This window comes from Mugil cephalus, chromosome 13 (genome assembly GCF_022458985.1).
Source record: "Mugil cephalus isolate CIBA_MC_2020 chromosome 13, CIBA_Mcephalus_1.1, whole genome shotgun sequence".
Taxonomy (NCBI): domain Eukaryota; kingdom Metazoa; phylum Chordata; class Actinopteri; order Mugiliformes; family Mugilidae; genus Mugil; species Mugil cephalus.
The window spans coordinates 24,249,538-24,270,391 of record NC_061782.1 but is presented as its reverse complement, the minus strand read 5'-3'; the positions used below and the strand labels follow the sequence as shown (position 1 = coordinate 24,270,391).

Below are 20,854 nucleotides of genomic sequence, written 5' to 3'. Positions count from 1 at the left end.
AATACACCAAACAGTCACAATATTGTGTGTTCCACCTTGTGCCCCCAAATAAGTTGTGACTCTGATGTCTGGTAACAGAATGTTGTTAGTTTGGGGGTGTCTGGTCTGGTCTAGGTGGGTGCTACATGCCTAAGTAACATCCACATGAATGAATGCCAGGTCCAAAAGTTTCCCAGCAGAACACTGAACTGAGACAAGAATGACAATGTTATTTACTCCTGTCAGTGGTTTTAATGTTGTGGCTGATTTGGGAATATCCCAAAAAATCAAGGGCAACAAGGGCAACTGAACTTTCATATATTCTTGAAGACGTTTTGTCACTCATCCAAGTAAAAAGAATAATAATGTGCTCTCAAATTTTTAATAATGTGGGTCAAAGTTTGTCAAATCAAGGTACTGGTATATCAGTGCTGTGTTCATAACTTGTTTCTGCTGGCAAAGGAATACAGTGCTGGCTAATATGAGACATTCTCTTCTTCCATGAATGGGAAAGTGAAACACTGTGTTGACGTCCCCATGAGGTATCAAATCGTCCTGATGTATCCAAATTCCTTTCAAATCAAGCTTCAGTCAGTCAAACTTTGTGTTCCCAGTTTAGAGGCGGACTCTCAAAGCAGACTTTATAAAGTGAAGTTTGCAGTTTCCCCTTTTCAGGAACTGTTAGGAGCAACATAACCTAGACAAAAGCCAAGTTTCATTTTGGTCTTTAATCAAGTTATTAATGGAATTTACACATAAAAAATGTCTGCAGCCTCTGGGAGATTTCAACCAGAGTGTCTATTAAGTGTGGATTAAAATAAAATGCCAATGGCAAAGAACTGATACAGGGTTTAGTAAGAGATTTGCTCTGGGTGTTTTACCTAAAACTCCTAGCTGTGTATTTGAACCCATCACTAGCACGCATTGCAATTTATCTTGGGAAAGTAATGCTAAGCCTCTTCTTTGAAATCTGAAGGCTTTTCATTTAAAGAATCTCTTGCTCTTAATCTGATACCATTTAGTTGAGTTGCCTGCTGTGCATAGGCGGTTATAAATATTCATGCACTCAGGCGTCCTTGAGTGAGATACTCTCTGTTTGACCTGGACTTCTGACCTCCATACAGGAATCAATGAAGAATCACATTACAGCCCAACTATGAAGTGGAGTATGGCAGCACCTGACCCACGCTGAGAATACTATCAAAACAGAAGGAGCACAATCAGCTCTGATTACAGAAACGCGCAGCGACTCTGGCCCTTGCAGGAAGGGCTCTGAGACGTAATTATCTCAGCTGTATTTAGGGTTGTTTGTATATGTAACAGAGAGGGAGAACGAGTGTGTGGAGGGGGGCAGGGGTTGTTAGTTAAATTCATTGTGTAAGAGGGTTGGATGAAAAAGCCGCTTTCTGTCAAAGATCTGGAGCAGGAGTTCTGCTGCAGTTTTCTGCGCACACACAAGTACACACACACACACACACACACACACTTTCTATAATGCATCAGATAACAATGCAAGCATAGCTATGGGTTATATTTGGAGAGGGAGAGACAAGAAAAGAAAAGAGGGGATAAAAGTGCAAAACAGGAAGAAGACCAGCACAGCAGGGTGGATGAAAATAAACAGTAACAGAGCAGAGCTCAGAAGAAGAGACCAAAGCAATGGTGGAAAAAGAGGAGAAAAGCACAACGGGCTGGTCACACAGAGGGGAGCGCGCAGAGGGGAAACTTACGCAGGCAGTTGTTGTCCGTGAAAAACTCTGTGAACTTGTCGCACTCGTCCTTCTTGTTGCCGCTGTTGCTGCAGTCGCAGTAGGGAGACACGCTGATTTTGGGCTGGCGCAGGTAGTTGGGAGTCATCACAGTACCTGCATCAGGTGGACAGAGTGATTCATTAAGGTCGCCGTTGGCTGATCCACAAACTACTCGCCAATTTAAGAAAACCCCTATCGTCCTCCTGGCCTTGCGGTGGAGTTTCCTGCAGGAGGAAGAATGCTGAGAAGCTGGAGAGAGGAACAGGCTTTTTCTCTGCGAGGGAAAGCAAATCAGCCTTAGTCAGTGATTTCTCACTCCCCCCTATGGATTGTTCCCTGGTGCTGGCTGTGATTCAACACTCAGGCCTTTTTTGTTTTGCAGCAGGCAGGATGAGCTGGTGCTGTGGGGTGGAGAGTGTGTGTGTATGTGTGGTCTGGTGTTTTGGTGAGTAGTTTGGGGATCAGTGCAAGACAGATCACCTCAAAGTGAGGACACAATGTGAAACACAGGTTTTGTTCTGGTTCTGAACTGTTACTGCAAGAGGCTCCACTAGGAATTGAGCTTGTATTATGTCATCCACACCCACAAGAACAATTAGTGCGTGAGATGTAGGATGGAGGTGTAGGAGCACAGTCTTTTAATGTCTGCAATAAATATCACAATATGAGCTGGTAACAAGATGTTGTCAGTTCAACTCAATATCAATTCATTTGGAGCAGTTTCAGTTTCAAAACAATTTTAGTAAAGAAAACTGTTTGAAATAACAAAACTGTCAATAGCTCCAGAGATTTGTGCTATTTCCACAATATTTTACCTAGTTTCACATATTTCACAGTACTCTCAGAGCTTCTGTCATGTTTCACGAGACCACACTGGGTTTCTGATAAGAGGATCGATCTGAGGCTTTCATGAATCGAAAATCTAATTTTTCAAATTAGGGTGATTTGATTCACAAAATCTATTTTTCAAACATAGCCCAAGTCATTTGGATTTTATAATGGGTTGTATTTGCAACTGGATAGTCCTCCAACCAAGTCTTTCATTTAAAGTTTTATTCCTTTCCAGGTAACAGACTGTGGTTGCATAAGAAACAAAGTCGTAAAAATAAGATGCAGGTTCTGTCAAAGTGAATGAATCGGACAACCTGGAGTAAATGTCAAGACCAAGCAGACCAAACGTGGTCCGTGTAAACTCACCCATCAGGCCCGAGTATGAGAGGAGGCAGTCTGCGTAGTTCTCCTTCAGACAACCTGACAGTGAGCGAGGCTCTGGCTGGCAGTTAACAAAGAAGTCAGCGAGTCGTGACCTGAAACACACACAGAACCAATAATACTTCAGGGTCCTCTGATAGGCCTTCTAAGGCAGATTCAGACGGCCCTCGTGGCGGAGAATGCACGGGCAAATGCCCGGACCAAATTAGTGTGCGGTGGAAGTCATTCCTCTCAATTCAATTAGCCTTTCTAATGGCTGCCTTCAGCGGAGTAAGATGACCCTCCTACGTATGCTGCGGCTGCCTCATATCCTGAAATGAACGAAGCTAAAGGCAACTCTCCGCCGAGTCCATTCGGATTTACCTTCTGCCTTCACAAATGTTTGTTTACACTTTTGGCACAGGTGCAGCAGCATGTGAAATTGAAATGGACTTTGGATTCCCAAGACATTGCCCGTTTGAGACTAGATTAATTGTGATGTAGAGGCTCTCTGACATGAAGGAAAAGTGTTCAATGTCACTTGTGGACTCAAAATAATTCAGTTCTTCACAAAGGCTATTGTTGAGATGTTTTCTAGCACTGTGGGAGGTACAGTAGGTTTGCAGTGAGCAAAACATGTTCAGTCTAAATGGCTAAATCATGCATTTGAGAGTGAGAGCAAACTCGGGATGTTGGTTATTCTGCAGACAAACTGTTCAAAGTTAAACCAGAGAATCTGTCTGTGAAAGCCAGTGGATGTTCCAGGACAGACTCCGAAAGGATTTGGCATATTTGCTTTGGGTCTTTAATCAAAATGAATAAAATGTATTTATTTTTCTATTGATCAATATTCTATTTGTGGTCATCAGTCATCAGTCCTGTGATAGACTGCCGGGTATACCCTGCCTCTCACCCTAACCCTGCTTATCAAATCAAACAGTTGTGGTAGGACACTCATATCCTGAAGTTTTCGCCTACATTTCTTTTGTAGAAGAAAGTTGGTCTGCAACCCTAACCCTAACCCCAATGCTAAACCCAACTCACAACTCGTGGTAGTTTAGCTCAGCTTATGATTCAAAATTTAAAATAGGGCCATAATATAGGTTAGTTTAGATTAATTCACATATAATTTCTCCTGAGATAGAGTTTAGATGGTTTAACGTATTCTTAACTCTTAGGATCTCGTCTGGTTGGTACTTTTAGGATGTGTAAAATCCCCCTTTTTTTTCTATTCTTTTTTCCGGATCTGTACATGGCTGAAGGACTTGAAGTGACATGCATCGGCCAGTGCATACATTTTGCAAACCGTAGCAGTCAAAGGTCTGTCCGGGGTGTAACATTGAGATAATCTTATAAAACCTAACCTAACCCCAACCCCAACCCTAAACCTAAACCTGTAGGTCTAGGGTTAATGTGTGTGAGTGTGTGTTAGTTGTGGTGTGACACTGATATCCTGACGTTTTCGCCGACATTTCTTTTGTAGATGACAGCTAGTCTACAACCCTATATATGTTTCATAGCGCTTAGTATAATAAAGTTACTAACACTGGATAAGCACTTGGATTAAAGAATGGCTTTCATTCTCCCTGACCCCATATTGTGTCAGTAGGCCAGGGCTATCTAGTTCTACCAGAATGTCGAAATCTCAACCCTAACCCCAACCCTGCTTAGTTAGCCCTAACCATAAACCCTAACCATAATTTGCCCTAACACTCCTTTATCCCTAGTGGAACAATCTTTACAAGCAAATATGTTGTGTCTTTCTAACCCCTGTTAACAAATTGTATCATGACCCATTTGTTAGCGCCTGTGTTCTTATTAAGCACTTCTTTTACTGAGCACTTGTTACATAACTTTCGTAGCACTTAGTCAAATAAAGTTACTAATGCTAGATAAGCACTTGGATTATAGAATGGCTTTCATTCTCCCTGACTCCATATCCTGTCAGTAGGCAAGTGCTATCTACTTCTACCAGAACTATTAACCCCAACCCTGCTTAGTTATCCCTAATCATAACCGTAACCCCAATATGCCCTAACACTCCTTTATCCCAGGCGGACCCCAATCTTTACGAGCAAACATATTGTGTCTTTCTAGCCCCTTTTAACAAATTTTATCATGACCTGTTTGTGAGAACCTGTGTTCTTATTAAGTACTTCTTTTATTATGCACGTGTTATATATATTTTATAGCACTTACTATGCTAAACTTAAGCTCCTCTTATCCTATTTGTTTTCTCCCATCCTAAAACACTACAGGATAACAGATCACTACATCCTCACACATAAACCATCACTATTGGCCATTGTCTAATTATGACTTAATTGTTCTTTGAAAGGCAAAGCCTAATAGTGCAATTATAGTATTCCAAAACAATAAGAAAACAGGAAAAAACATAAAGACAAATCTACATAAAAATATCTGAGGGAGTTTTTCACAAAACTACTTCATAGTTAGATTTTCTCACCAAAACCAAATAAATTTTACATTCAACAAACTTATCAAATGCATTTTTTTTCTCTCGGTCTAACGTGAAAAAAACTCAAAGAGATTCTTTGTGTCAGAAATATGTATATCCCAGCTACACTGTCACATGTAGGCACTCCCAGTGTGTTCCGTCTAATCACAGCAGTCTGGCGCGAGGCAGAGCAGTGCACAGTGACAGTTGTTGACAACTGGCAGCATACTGCACCTGACATATGGTGGGGGAACATGTGGAAATGCATGACATTAATCTGCCTGCGCTAACTGACAAATGGACTGGGAAGAAGTCTCACTGCAGTGAGACCTGTAGTTCAGCTCTGAGCGTATGTGTGGTGGATAGAGTGCTGCGAAAAGAAAAAAAGAAAGAAAAGACAAAGATGGAGGGAGCTCGTGGTATGGTAGGCTGGGACAGAAACTTGTGCTATGAATTCACTGCTGTCATGCTGCTCACTGTTGAGCAGAGACAGAGGGTGAGGCGAGAGGGAGGGGGACCTGAGGCCACAGTCCAAATGGAGCTCATTTATGATGCCTAATGCTTCCATTTAATCCCAGAGACCCACAAGACTGCTGGCTGTAGCCCCTAGAGACTGACTGAATACACACATACACACGTGCACACACACAAATGCGCTGGTGAGGGTAGAGTTGGATGTCTGTCACTAAAATGACTCTTTTCCAACTCTTTATGCTGAAGCCCTACAGCGTTCCTGCACTGTGTGTGTGTGTGTGAATGGGATTCTGAGAACTGAGGTGAGTAAGTAGCTGCTGGTGACTACACTGACTACTATACAATGATAAGAGTTGTGTATGTTGCAATTAGAGCAAAGCAAAGATCAGAGCACATCATCTTCCAAAAACTGATTGAAACACATAGTTTTAAATCAAGTTGTACACTGCAGTGTCGACTGTTTTTGGAAAGATTTGCCAGCAGATGTACTTTTGGAAACCATCTTCTCACAAGGACAACATCAGCACAATATTACATAGTACAGGTATTCTGCCAGTCGTCTGCCAGGAACTTGTGTGGTTTTGATTGTGGCAAATATGTAACATTTAATCAACAGGCTACAGGTAATTTTGAACAGAACACGGCACACTGAACCATGCTACAAATCTCAAATGAGGCACAGCACGTCAACCGATGATATATCTCTGTTGACATTTTTCTGAAAGTTCCTATATGTCCATCTTTGCACTAAACAGTGCGGAACTGCAGTCATGCAAGGATGGATCTGTGAGCTGAGGTCCAAATAAAAGTAGTTATTTTAACCCTTTAAGATCTAAACATCCCCCGACAGATTTTTTATTTATTTATTTTTTTTAAAGGGCTTGTGGAGGCTTGAATTACCGTAACTCAGCAATGGACAAAATTCAAAGTGTAGCTGCACACTGAAAAGTTGTACTTTCTGGAAAAGAAAGCTGCCATTGCAGTAATGATGCTGCTGTTGGCAACAGGTTGGGGGACGACCCAAGACCGGGGAGACCCAGGAAGACACAGTTGTTTGGAGAAAGTTGTTGGTAAAAACAAAGTTAGATATACCCTTGAGATGTCACGGAAGTCTTCCAGACAAAAGCATAACTTCCCAGTGTTTTTGTCAGTAACATACCATTGTGTGTTACGGTAATTAAGAAAAATACAACCTTTAACGCTCAAGGGTTAAGCTCTATATGTATTCTGCTCTAAAAAGTGTCAGTAAATTCTGTTCAAATTACTTTCCTGTTCAGCAGTGAGAGAGTCACAAGGCCTCTTCAGTGAAAGCTGGCAATGTGAAGCGACTGACGTCAGACACCGGACACGCATCTTGTTCGACGCTAAAATCAACTTTTTTTGTTGCTCCTCTGTGTTTGTTTCATTTGTTGCCGTGTTATGTAACACTCAATGCCAGCTCCAGACTACAGACCCTGACAATGATGTCACCAAGCTAACCCCAACGTTGATTTGGCAACAAAGACACTAGCAACCCCGACCGAGTTGCAGCTTTTGACACTGGTAGTAAGAACACATCAACAATTTACTGGCTAGCAGCTAATTTGATATAATAAAAAACATTTTAAGTTCCCTGATGAAAGTCAATGTAAATATGGGCATGTTTTCCATCATGACCGTCGCTCCCAGTTAATGTGGACTTACAGATCCAGAAAGTTCTGTTCATTCAGCACCAATTTTCTTTTACAATCTCTTTGCTATTGGAAGTCTAATAAAGTATATAAATGTTTCTGACCTGCAGATGTAGTTGGTCTTGCAGGTGGCCTGCAGTTCCAGACAATTGGGTTTCTGCTTCTCTTCGTAGGAACAGACGGGGACGATGGTCTGACGCCTTCGTTCCGAGCACGCCGTCTGGTCACTGAGCGGGCATGAGCAGAACAGCATGCCATAGCTGTGCTTTGGAGGAACCTAAGCAGAACAAGAAATCACAGCACAGCATTAACAGGTGCAGTTAAGTCATCTTCAAGACCCTCATGTCCTATTTTGGAATTGTGCTTGGGCCACACGCTGTACTTTCCGAGCTTTCAGAAACATCTGTGGATTTTTAGTTGATGAGGTATGATGCAGCTATTATTTCTTGTTGTTGATAGTGGCTATTGCTGCTCATGCTTAACACCCTTTCTTCTATATTATCCCGGACAAACTCACCTCGCTGCAGCTCATTAACTGTGGGCTGGAGGGTTAAGGAAGTTCAATGAAAGTTCTGTTAATTTACTGATTTAACACTTATAATCAGGTAAAACAAATAAGAGAAAATAAAGCAATGGGGCATAACACTAAAATAGCAAAAATGTATCTCTTGTCTGCTATGTTGCTTGAATCTAACAACAGAATCAATAATTCCTTACATAATAGCTGTATAACAATGTAGACGGTAGCAGGGCCGTAACAAATGAATAGAAGAATATAATGACAGTTTTATCTCCTGCACAAAGAAAACTTAAAGTTTAAGGCCCTTCAAAAAAAAAAAAAAAAACTAAATTATGCATCACACTAAGATTAACAATGTCATGCGTTCTTTGTATTTTTTCTATTTATTCATAGCGTTGCTTAGCTGAGGCAGTGCCGGCAATGTTATTCCAAAGGGACACTGTAGAGACTGGGTTGTAATTACAATGGTTCACATCATTCTTTACAATATGGAACAGACAGCAAAAACATCTTTTGTGTCTGATGACTGAATCAATGTCAAAGCCAGGCGATGGAAAAGCAAACCGTGAACAAAAAAAATGATTATTTATCATGACGCTGCAATTCTGACAACCACTCCAACTTATCCACTTCAAAATCATTCTTCCTTTTGGAGGCAGGTCCGTTGTGCTGGACACACAGCTTTTATCAGATAGCAGTTGTTTGGAAAACCTCCAGTGTGTGTGGTGTGTGTGTGTGCTATGTGTGTGTTTTTTTTTTTTTAATAAGCTTGTGTCAGCAATGGCTCGCCTTGTCAAAGAACTGCCGCAGGGCCTTGTGGCACTTCCTCTTGTTGCAGACTTCAGCCGTGGAGACACGGGTGGTGCAGGGGTTGATGTAGGCCGAGCGGTATTTCTTACACGTGTCGTTCAGGTTGCAGGCTTTGGCTGCATTCAAACAGTTGTTCTCTCTTGCCACTGCAGGCTCACCTGTACACACAGAGAGAAGAGGAACGGAAAAGGGGGATAAGAACAAAAGAATATAGAGGGGAGATGGTGCAAAGAGATGGTGCAGATTGGGATGCTAATGGAGTCCTATTCAGAGTTTCATCAAAAAAACAATAAGAGGAAGCCAAAGATAACTTTAGTAAGTTTAGTAAGTATTAAATATATATATATATATATATATATATATATATATATATATATATTTTTTTTTTTTTTTAAAGAAAATACAAGTCTTGACACCAAAAACACTCGTAGGGTTTCACAGGTCATATTTTTTGAGTTTCAGTTTAACCTAGAATTCCCCTTATAAGCTCCTCTCAAGGAAGTTTCATAAATGCCAAAAGATGTTGCTGAAATTAGAATAAAAATAGGTGGTTTTGTGGTCTGAATAATCACGTCTTCCTTTGGCCTAAATATCCACAAGTTCTTCTGAAATGGCCTGATAACAAAAACAAACAGAACCACATTTTTTGTTCACATTAACCCACTTCCACAATGACTAGCATAGTTTACATGAAGAAATGGGTGACGTCAGCTTAAACTGTTTAGCGAGCTAATGTTAGCGTGCTAGAGTCTCCTGTGGCTGTGGTACCCTCATGAAATACATGAACTACGGAGTTAATATGAAAAATAATACTAAAAAAAACAAACAATACAAAACAAAAAACATCGTTCTGTTTCAGAGACAGAACACATACAATGCGTGATTTAACCATGAAAAAAAGATCAGCTGTTACCAAAAAAGTCGCTATTGCTAAACTCCCTCTCTTTAAATTCTTACTTTTCTTGAAAAAATAAATGCACAAACACACAAAAAATCTTTTAAGCAGCACTGTATAATTATAAGATGGATAATTCTGTATACTTATTAAATACAATTCTTAAATGATTATGCAAGCTAGCCAGGTGAGTAATGTTGTAATGGCAGTATACAGGGCAGCACTTTGTAGGAATCCTACCATGCAAGCATGATGAAAGATACTTGAATAGTTGGTGATCCTGACTTGCCCCCAACAATTGCTAAAGACAATAGTGAGGACAGACATCCAGTATCACAGTGACTCTACACGGACACAGTGGAAGTGCGTAGACAGAACACACTTCCAGATCGTATCACTGCAAAATGAAAGCAATCCAGTTCTCCAGGCTCCAGCGTTTCCAGCACAACTTGTATAGAAATAAAGAGAATGTAATGATGCTCTTTCAATACTAGTGTATATCCCTAGAAATACATTGTTTTGTCTCATGTCCCTCTCAGCCTGCATCAAACAGTGACCCTGCTGGCTCACCAGACATGGATGTGTGTTACACAGAATGCATATGTGCCTCTGATGGAGCATCTTGTCAGCCCAGATTAATTTCCAGTATTCTGCTTGATCGGCTATTAATTAACATTTTCATGGACTTCTTTTTTTTTGGGGGGGGGGATCAAAAAATATAGCGCATTAGCTATAATGGGTGAAGCCTGGCATAGCAACCAATCCACTGATGTGCTGTTGGGTTGTCCTGAGCAAACTGTGTTTGGGCAGTGACTAAGGAGGGAGGGAGAATAAGATAGATGCAGTGATACACGGTAGATGGGGGTGGGAGTTGATGGTCCAGTGATGCATTATTCGGAGAAAGGATGGACTCTGTTAGCTCCGCTAGGGAAAAGGAGGTCCTGAGGATGAATGCCAGTGCTGACTCACTCACTGGCAATTTGTCCCACTACTTCCCTTCCTGGTTCACCTTACTGACTTCCAACTGTCCCCTCTTCCTTACTCTGTACCCCACTCTGTGCTGAATTAAGGCCTATGCAACTATGCTGCCACACTACAATTATACCCCTGAATAAATATGAAAATAATTACGTGGAAAATTTAAATAAAGTTCCTTTACATTTATGCCTTATTCCTATAGATACATTCGACTTTAAACACGTACTGCATAGACTGCATATAAATATGGAAAATGTGTCTCTACCTCCTCGCATTGGCAAAACTGACTCTATTTTCCTGGGGATACAGGCTGTGGCATCTGGCAACTTTGGTGCCAGAGTCTGTGCAGTAAGGTCCAAGAGTGGAGCCACATGAAGCCATGTTATCCAGACTCACTCATGTTTTCATTTAATTAAAACTGCACTCTGCTCTGCATCCAGTTACAAGGAAATGTTGTATTATACACTGTACCTCTTTATTTGCAATTGGCATGGCAATTTGGCAACCTGGCATGCTCATGATGTCACATCCTGTTTCAATACTAATAATTGAATATGCATTAATATTATATTAACTACTTAAAATGACAGAAATCGTAGTTGAAAAATATGTTTAACACACATTTTAGTGTCCACTAACATAAAGGAGCTATATGAGCTATACTTCTGCAAGACACCAGGGGGAGCTCTACTTGCTTACACTATGTTTGAGGAGCTGTTACAGGTCACCTGAGCACAGTAAATTTGGTTTTGTTTGGTGAATTTGTTGCAGGACTATTCCATTTGGGAAAAGAGGTATTTCTTCCTTGTGCTAAGTGAAACGAGACCCATAATAACATTTTGTTAAGAACTGAGTCGGGCAAACCAGGCCAGAGAGATCAAGAAACTGTATATAAAATAACATTACAAAAAGATCCACAACTCCTCATTATAGAGCCAATATTTACTGAAGGGAAAAGAAGGAGGAAAATGGAAAAGCTCCTGCTTGAGTTTGTGTTGTAGGATTAGAGAATATCAAGAGTTGTGAACACCCTTTGAGGTTGAAGCCAGCGAGCATTTTAAACCAGTATGCTTGACTAAATAAAGGCTTTTATCCTTATTCTGCCTGAGCGCCTGAAGAGCATTTAAATTTTTGTGACCGTTTAGCTTCAATAGCACCTGAAGGACTCCCGGATTCACAGAGTGGATATGCAGCCTCTGCATTTAGTCTCTGATAAGATACTGTTGAACAAAAAAAAACATCAGTACATCATTACATCAAAACATCAATACAAAACATGAGCAGCAGCCGCATGAACTCTTTTTCTCTGTCACTGGATGAACACACAACTCTGATCTTCTATCAGTCTTTGATTCTAATATATATATATATATAAACACTGACACTGACACCCTCAGATTTCTCTCAGTCAGTTTTGGTGAGGTGAGGACCAGGTCACACACTCGCACCAATGGGCGTCATTTCACCTTTGTCAAAATCCTGTTGCTCGCTTTATCGTTTGCAGCATAATATCATCATCATCTTTAAGTCCGGAGACCCCATCTGGTTTTACATGGAGAGAGAATGGACCTGTTAACCACTCCTCCATGACAACATCTGCCTTTTACATGTCTTGATGTGATAGAAGAGTATGATATATCATGATAAGAATAAAATGCAAACATATTTGTGTTGCAGCAACATGCACACAGTATATGCATCCCATGAGCAACTGCGCCCCTAGAGTCAACAAATACGTCTACTGAACTCCCCCTGCACTCCTGGCAGATGGCATCGCCTCTCCAATACATGGAAACATGCACGCATACGTTACCACACAATCTCCGTGCTCTGACAGGGCCCACACAGGGTTGGGGCCGGGGCCATCTGGAGGCCTGGTAGGGGGAACGAGGCACACACACCCCCTCAGTGGCTCATGTTTCCGATTCTGCCTCAAATTGATTATCATGTCGCCTGTTTCCTCCAGTCCCACTGCCACCCCCGCCTAATCTCAATTACCATGGGACGCCACGGGGTCGTATCCTGACCTCACCCACCTCTAGAGTCCCCCTTCTCATCGTCTCTCCTTTTTCATTTCTTCGCCTTCCCTCTCTTTTTCCATGCCTCCTCTGGACCTCTCCTTCTGCTACTACACAGCGTCTCCCTTCTCTCTTTCGCTCACTCTGCTCCTCTTTCATGTCTTTATCCATGCGGTATTGGATGAATTCCAATCATTACCTCCCTTCCTCTTTCTCCATCATCATCATCTATCTCTGAACTTCTCTCTTGTGGCTCCCATCTCTCTTGTTTTTCCGGTGGCTCTCCTTCCCTCTTGCCATCTGTCCTTTTTATTTTTTCTATGGAGGAAAGTGCAGTTGTTTTAATAACCTTCAGCAGCCTTCCGATGCCTGTTCAAAATTCCCATAATTTGTTTTTAGAAATGGTAAATGAGTAAAATCTGCTGATATGAAAAGGTTTAGTGCCTGAAACTACTGTAACTTTTCTTTGTTATTCTGTGTAAAAGTTACTTTTCCAGGAGAATACTGGCTATTGTAGCAAAATTGATTTAGAGGAAATCTAAGTGTGGCAGGTCACAGAGAATAAATGAGCCAACACTGAGATACAACTCATCTCGTATGACTTGGTGGAGTCAGTAAAAACATAAACAAAAAAGTCGGCTGATTGGCATTTGCTCCCAAAACAACATGTATGAGTGTTTTCAGAAGAGACACTTGTGACCATTTCCAAATTTGAAGGCTGGCCAGGTATCATGAATAATGACATGGTCTGAATCCAAATGGGAGAGGGGGAAGTGAAGGATGGTAGTATACCAAACGAAATACCAAACCAGAAAACTGTGTCCAATGTTAGACCATTGCATTTTTCACTTTATACTACTTTGTCACCATTTGGTCAGATATAGGCACAGAAACAATACAGTCAGGTTTAAACAAGATCATAGTTAGGGTTAAGAAACTTTTGTGCACAGTTTTTGACATGACTATTGGAGGGTGGCTTGGCTACATAAACACTAGTTTTTTGAATTGCCTTAAAAGTTCCTCTGCTACTGACAGGCTTGTTGGAGTCATAGAACAATTTTGTAAATATGGTTTTGAAGCCCATTGTGGTGATTCAGGGCATCTTGCCCCCCTTTTTCAAATACCCCCCTAATTATGCATGCAACTATAAGCCTTGATACAGTGATCCAGCATAACATTGTGACCAACTTCCTAATATTATGTAGGTCTCCTTTTGTCTCCAAATCAGCTGCGACTCATCAGAGAATGGACATAGGTCTTCTGAGGGCGTCCTGTGGTAACGGGATGTCCTTAGTGTGGACCTTTGGGTCCTATGGGTTGAGGGGAGGGGCCTCTGTGGATCATCCCACTTGATCAGTTTGGGATCTAGTGAATTTGGAGGCCAAGTCAACACCTTGTGCTCTTCTTTGTGTTTTTTGAGTTTGTGTGTGTCTGTCAAGCTGCATCCTGCTGGGGATGGCTCCTGTCAATGGTTTTAATGTTGTGGCTGGTCACTGCATATAAGCTATATAGAAAACACCTGTACAGTTGTCTAGAGTGGGAATGTTTTTGTGGCAGGCTGTAAATGTTTATTTCTGTTGTAAAATTGGACATCTTAACACGGGCGTCTATGGTTTTGGAGGTTGCTTCAAGAACCGTGAACTGCGGTTTTTGACCCTGTTGTGTTGGTTTCTGTTTTTCAGGCACAGAGTTTGGTGTGGGCCCCTTGTTTTTCACTACCACATCGACAACATCTACAACTTTCACTGATGCAAGCATTCTGTTGTCCTTGCCGTTAGCCCTTCTTCTGTTGCAGAGAACTGTCCTTGTTATAGCTGTTTTAAATATAATGTCACACTATTTTCCAAGCAGTGTTTGTCATTGTCCTTTTTATCGTCTGACAGAACACATTACTGAAATCCATCCAGCCCTTTGAGGGTCAGTGATAGGAAACTAGGAAGCTCATGACAGGTGTTTGCTGCAGAGCTATGAACAATGGAAACAGTCGTCGACGGCTGCACGCTGGGCGACTGCCTATAATTCACAACCTCTTTGTTTGCTAAGTACAATACATGTGCAGGGATTTGTCCTGGAAACGTGGCTGCTGGGGGATTATAGAACAAACATGCTGACAGGCAAGACACTAACTCACATCATATACAGGAAAGGGGCACAGTTATAAACAAACTGCATATTATACTACAGCTACACAATGCAAACAAGACCTCTATGACACAGAAATCAGCAGCATGTACACGAAGGTGTGTTTTAATGATTACACTGAGCACAACAGCACTTTTCACATACAAATTAGAAAGTGCGTAACGGAAACATGAAACAGAGAACACAAAACTGATAAAACACACAAAATGCAATTTAGAGCTCAAAGAACTTGATTAAAACCAGGAAAGGCTGTCAGTATATAACATCAAAGCATGTATAGATTTAATGGTGTCAATGATTTCCTCAGGCTGATCATTCCACAGCCATGTGGCCCGAAGAACAGACGCCTGTAGCTTTAGTTTTCACCCAGGCCTCTGGAACGGGCAGCAGACCTCTTCCCATGAATCTCCACACACATACTGTTACATATGGTGTTAATATCATTATGGGCTATACAATTTTTTAATTAAATCAAGCATCAAGTGAGACAAGTGAGTCTCTAAAAGCTGTTTTCTCATCTTAACTCTAACCAGAAATCAGATTTACTCATATCTATGTTAAATAGATAATTTTGGTTACTTTCATAATGACCAAGTAACTCTCTTTAGGTCTTTTGTTTGTCTTAGTTCATGATCTTTCCTTCTCCAAACTTTAAACGGAATTAGTTGTGTCCTCTTCTAAGCAAATCTTGATTATTCATTGTCCATTTTCCTTGCACCTCCTTCCTACTTTGAGAAATGACACCATCGTCGGATCCGATAGAAAAATCCAACATAATAAACGAGGCCCGAGGTCTGTTCTCCGTGAATCTGCCCTCTCCCCCTCTCTGTTGATTATCAGTGCTGAGTAACACTGCCATCTGCTTTAATGGGCTCCATGCTTGGAAGTGCAAGACAAGCAGAAATGGAGAGAGTGGAGCGGTGGAGAAAGAGCCTCAAGGTTTACTCATCTTTCTTGGCCTCTGCCTTGGTTTTTTTTGTCCTTCTAAACTATGCGTCTCGTTCTTTCTTATCATGCATTTCTGATTCTTTGTTAGCCTCCTCCACCTCACTTTATCCTTCTTTCTCTGTGGTTAATAATCTTGCTCTTCTTCCAAACACTGCCCCAGTGCAATAAAGCCACATGGCACTTGGTGCAGCAAATACCATAACTCACAGTTCCCAGTAATTGATCCCAGTAGTGCAACACTCTTTTTTTCCTCGCCTTCCATCCACCCTTTCATCCATATCTTCCTTCTCCATCACCTCTCGTCCTCAATTTTCCCCCTCCGTCAAACATATTGAGTTTTACTGGCACACAGTCCAATAAAAAGCTGCCAAAGACAATTATTTCTCTATCTCCCCTTAAATACTTGCTGCTTTCAGTCTCCTGACACCACACCATGTTGCAGTGTTATCCCCTCCACCAACAAATCCCTTCTCCTCATTTCATCCATCCTGCTTCACTAACACTACAAGCCAGGTCTCGACAGAAGAGTTCTTACCTGAATGCATAACGTGCTTTCAGTACCTCATCAGCTCTTCCAATTTCACACACGGAAGTTATTTTCTTGCCTGAAATTTCACCTTTGGTCCAAATTGCTCATCCTCAAACCTGGGATTATGAGTGCCAGCACCAATGAAGGAGTATAAATACAACCCTTTGGCAAACGCTGTAAAAAGTTTCCCTCCTCACTGCTTTATGATGGCCCCCAATCCGAGCCCAAACTTATTCGCTTTTCAACCCCTCCGGTCTACTCTGTAACATCAACAAGCGATTAGAGGTATGCCTTCTCACTGCTGAGCGGCTGCCTTCAACACCTCTGGAGCTAGATGTTCCCTGCATGGCGTGAATCCCAGCTGAGTTTCTCCCCTTTGATTTCCTTCATTCTTAATCAGTCCCAGCTTTCAAACTCAATGCTAAAAAAAATTAAATTCATAAGCACTTACTGCTGCTGTTTCATTTTAAAGTGCCCTATTTGGTTTTGGCTTGGGGTATTTTGACATTTCACAAAGTCATGGCCTACTGAAATTTTCTGCTAAGCTAGAGAGCTCTGAGTAAACTCTAAGCTGCAACTTCAGGGTCTGAAAAATTAGAAATGCCAATGGTAAAGGCTTATTTAAAGTACAGCAGAACATAGATGGCGTAACCTAGGCATGTAGTCTATGCCAGTGCAATCCATTTATACATTTATGGTATTTATACTTGTCAGTCTGGCTCACTCTGTAGCAACTCCGCCCAAACACTAGTCGGCACTGTGTTTTCTTTACTAGGTTTCAACAACACTTCAATAATGGCAACTGAAACTTTTGCCAAAATTTTGTCAAAATTTTATCAAATACAAGTCATACAAATATTTGTATCTCCAGACCTCCTCAGTTGAAGCTTTCCTCAATGTGTTAGAAGGCAGAATTTGTGCATCAGAATCAAACACTACAGCCTCAAATGGCCACTTGTGGCTTGCTCCAAATCTTATATGACTCATAGTTTAAATCAAGTTAATGCTTAAGGGTGTGATTGCTTTGAGTAACTGATTAGTAGCCTCAGAGGTTGCTAGCTATCTGCAAGCTCATCGTGACCCACCCACCCGCCCAGCCTCAGCTCCAGTCATGCTCCATCTCTTTCACCAAGAATTCAGAGTTTAAATGAGTCAGCTTTACCTTGCTTGCTTATTAGTACGCTTACTTGCTAGTGGTGCGATCTATGGGGATTCTGAAGTAACAAAGTGAAGTCAAACTACCATTAAAATGGTCCATTCTGCTGCGAGACAAGACAACAGTCAAACTGTTGGGACAAAATTCTGACAGGCTCTGAGTTCATGCATGCTCAGTTAGTATCAGATATACTGTAGTACATTCAACAGACCAAAACTGAGAGAGAGGGGGGAAAAAATAAAACTTAAGAAAGCAAAGGGAAAGCAGAGTGGGAGGAAGAGAATCGCTTTGGCAATGAATCTCCCAGTGAGGCCCGTTTCATAACCCGTCTGCCACCACGGAGATCAGCCGGTGAGAACGGGCCCTGTGGGGCTGCAGCAGAAATATATGGCTCTTTAATAATCTCCACAAACACATTCCAGTATAGTATTGTACTGTACACCACCCCCACACAGATTTCTGGCCTTCCGGGGTGCAGCCTCTGCGTACTAGCTACACTGCTACATGGGACAGCAAACCGCAAACACCACAGTCCTAGTTATCCAGAAGTATGTAGGATGGCTGGAAAAGAAAGATTCTATTTTCAGAGTCACAACTTTGTTTATGTGACACTTTAATTAATTTATAAGAAGAAACACATGCTAAGAGTGTTGGCCAGAAACAACACATTCCCTTATTTGGTTTGAGCACTCTAACATTGGTTTGAACATGATGAGCCGTTCAGAGTCAGCACTAGATTGTTATTTTCAAACTGAGAGATCTTAGTTAACTACCATCATACGTTTTTTGTGATTTATATCGCATGCAGAGGGGTTAAACACTTGTTAGTTCCATGTTAGGCTGAGCTATGATTACAAAATATATACTCTATATATGATTTTAAAATCCTTACACATTTAAGTAGAAACTTCACAGACATTCTTCTCTCCCATCTCAAATCTTCACAAATTTTGCCAGGATTTCAGGATTCAGGCTCTGGCAAGATGGCAGCAGTGTGAGACAAAACCGCTCTTTACAAATCTGTCTTTTTATTAGTCAGTGATGAATTTTCAGGTGAGCACAATGAATCTAACCCCCAAATGAGTAAGAACTGGCATGTATGGCTCCTTCTGATGGGGAGTGACTAGAGTGGACTTACCCTACCTAGTATGCTCATTAGTAACCGTACTTTGTGTCAGTGTTGCAGTGTCATATCTTTTACTACACTGTGAATCACTATGCTCAGATCACAGAAGAACAGAAATGCTATGTGATTTTGAAATCCGGTTGCATTACACAGTTAAGGAGGAACTTTACAGATGTTTCTCTCTCCAATCTCAAATTTGCTCATAATAATTATAGTGCAACCTAAAGTAGAGGTTACAATTTAGAATATCATGACAGATCAGGGAGATTTGAATGCATTACTGTTGTGATCTCACACTCAAGTGGATAGAAATAAAACGGAAAATGGTGTGCAACAAAGGACTTGCTTTAGTGTTCAAGATTGTACATGTACGTGATGTGGAACAATTAAGCACTGTTATAATATAACACTAATATAACACTTTGAAAAAAAAAAGAAAAGAAAAAGCCAAAATCTAAATGAATGCAGATGTGAAAATGTTATAGGTGGCTCAATTAAAGGATTGAGCCTTAATATAATATCTGTTTCTAGCTAACCCTAACGTTAGCATAGCCTAGTAGATCTACAATTTTTACCATTGCTTAACAAATGCCCTCAGTCACTTTGTGTCCTTGTAGATTTGTTTAGTTATTTTTAAAAACTATATTTTAAATCCTAAAAATTAGACAAAATTAGACAAAATATTGACCAGGTTGGACTCAAAGAATTTGTCAGGACGTTTGAGAGTGAATGCCCTGACATTACATGCATCTGGGTTGAAATGGAGCAAAAGGAGCAAATTTCACTGATGACAGCCGTGAGTGGCTAATTCAGGGATAAGTCAACCTAAAACTCCAGTAGTCAAAGCCTGGCACTCGTCTGGCTTTTGATTTTCACTTCAATTCTAATGCTTCTTTACATTTGGCACCCTCTTTCGTTTTCAAAATGCTAGATCCACACCACTGTCCTCATGTGCAATATATGCCTTATAGCTCTCAGTGCCACAAAACTAATGCATCATCTAACCACCATACACCAGCTGCCACCTTCATATCTGGACAATACCCTTAGTGCCCATTTACTTGTGTTTAATATATCCAGGCATTCTGTTTGCACTTCCTTCTTCCACCGGTCCCCAGCTCAAATCGCCTGCTCCTGCTCCCCAACCTACAATATCTACCGGCCCTTCTGCCATTCCCGTCCCGACATGTTCTCCCTCTCTGAACATCAAATAGTCCACTGTGGAGATGGATGTGGACATCTAACAACTGGAGCGCCTGTTTACTCCCGTGCGAGTGCGTGCTGCGGCAAATGGGCACATGGCGCATGAATGCATTCAGCACCTCATTTCTGAGCCTGTCAGATTGATTTACAATAGTGGGAGCGATGTGCCAATGAATTTGTTACTCAGCCGGGAGTGGGGGAGTTATTGTTGTCAATAATTAGTCCTGCCGATGGCCTCTCAGGTGTGTATGTTTTGGTGGCGAAATAGAAAGCTATAGTAAGAAGAAGAAGCAGTTAATAGGGTAGAGAGAAGGCACAGTGCTTCCAGTAAACAGTTAACAGCTGTCAGCACTTTTTGTTCACCAGAGAAAGAGAGACTTTTTCTGAAAACATCACCACAAGCCCACATCAATCCAGATCCCGCACTTCAGAGCAGCTCAGTGGCCTTGCTTCCATCAGCCATCTCTCTTTATTTCTGACCACTAAAACAGGGCGAAAGCTGTGCAGAATTTCCAGCCTGACAGGGGGAGGTGAGAGCTGCTAAAAGCAATCTGACAGCTCAGGAATTTCAGATCAATAAAGATGAACGGCAGCACACTCAGCCAGAACGACAAGAGACTAGATTCAGATCACCAGGATTACCAGCAGCCACACTTAACTAGTAACCCCTCAACCTTTTTCCACTTCCAAACTTGCAGCCTCACAAAGCTGTCCTAATCTGAATGAGAACTACATGATCATTCATGGATCTGACTTTGAGATATTCAAGACTGAAACAGACGATAGACAAAATGTACTTAAATGACATTATAATAACATGCAGTTGTTTCTATTTGTTTTTAAATATTCATCAAGCGAACTGCCCTATAGCAAGGCTGAAGCATGTTGCTCTAATATTTAATAATCATGAATCACTGACGTATCAAGGATTTTATTTAACGAAGCACTATCCCGTGTGCCTAGCCTTCTAGAATAAACCACCTGAATAATTAAGCGTGTTGCCTTC

At 41.3% G+C, this 20,854-nt stretch overlaps 1 protein-coding gene across 3 annotated transcripts in view; it reads right to left on the bottom strand.

Moving 5' to 3' along the window:
• The window catches only part of gfra1a (gdnf family receptor alpha 1a), a 90,291-nt gene that overhangs the window by 18,345 nt on the left and 51,092 nt on the right, over positions 1-20,854 (bottom strand). For all 3 annotated transcript variants that reach the window (XM_047603835.1, XM_047603837.1, XM_047603836.1), the window contains 4 exons: positions 8,833-9,011; positions 7,628-7,800; positions 2,928-3,037; positions 1,710-1,844 (listed from right to left, as the gene is read on the bottom strand). In XM_047603835.1, the coding sequence (XP_047459791.1) occupies positions 1,710-1,844; positions 2,928-3,037; positions 7,628-7,800; positions 8,833-9,011 (597 nt within the window). The remainder of the gene's footprint in view (positions 1-1,709; positions 1,845-2,927; positions 3,038-7,627; positions 7,801-8,832; positions 9,012-20,854) is intronic.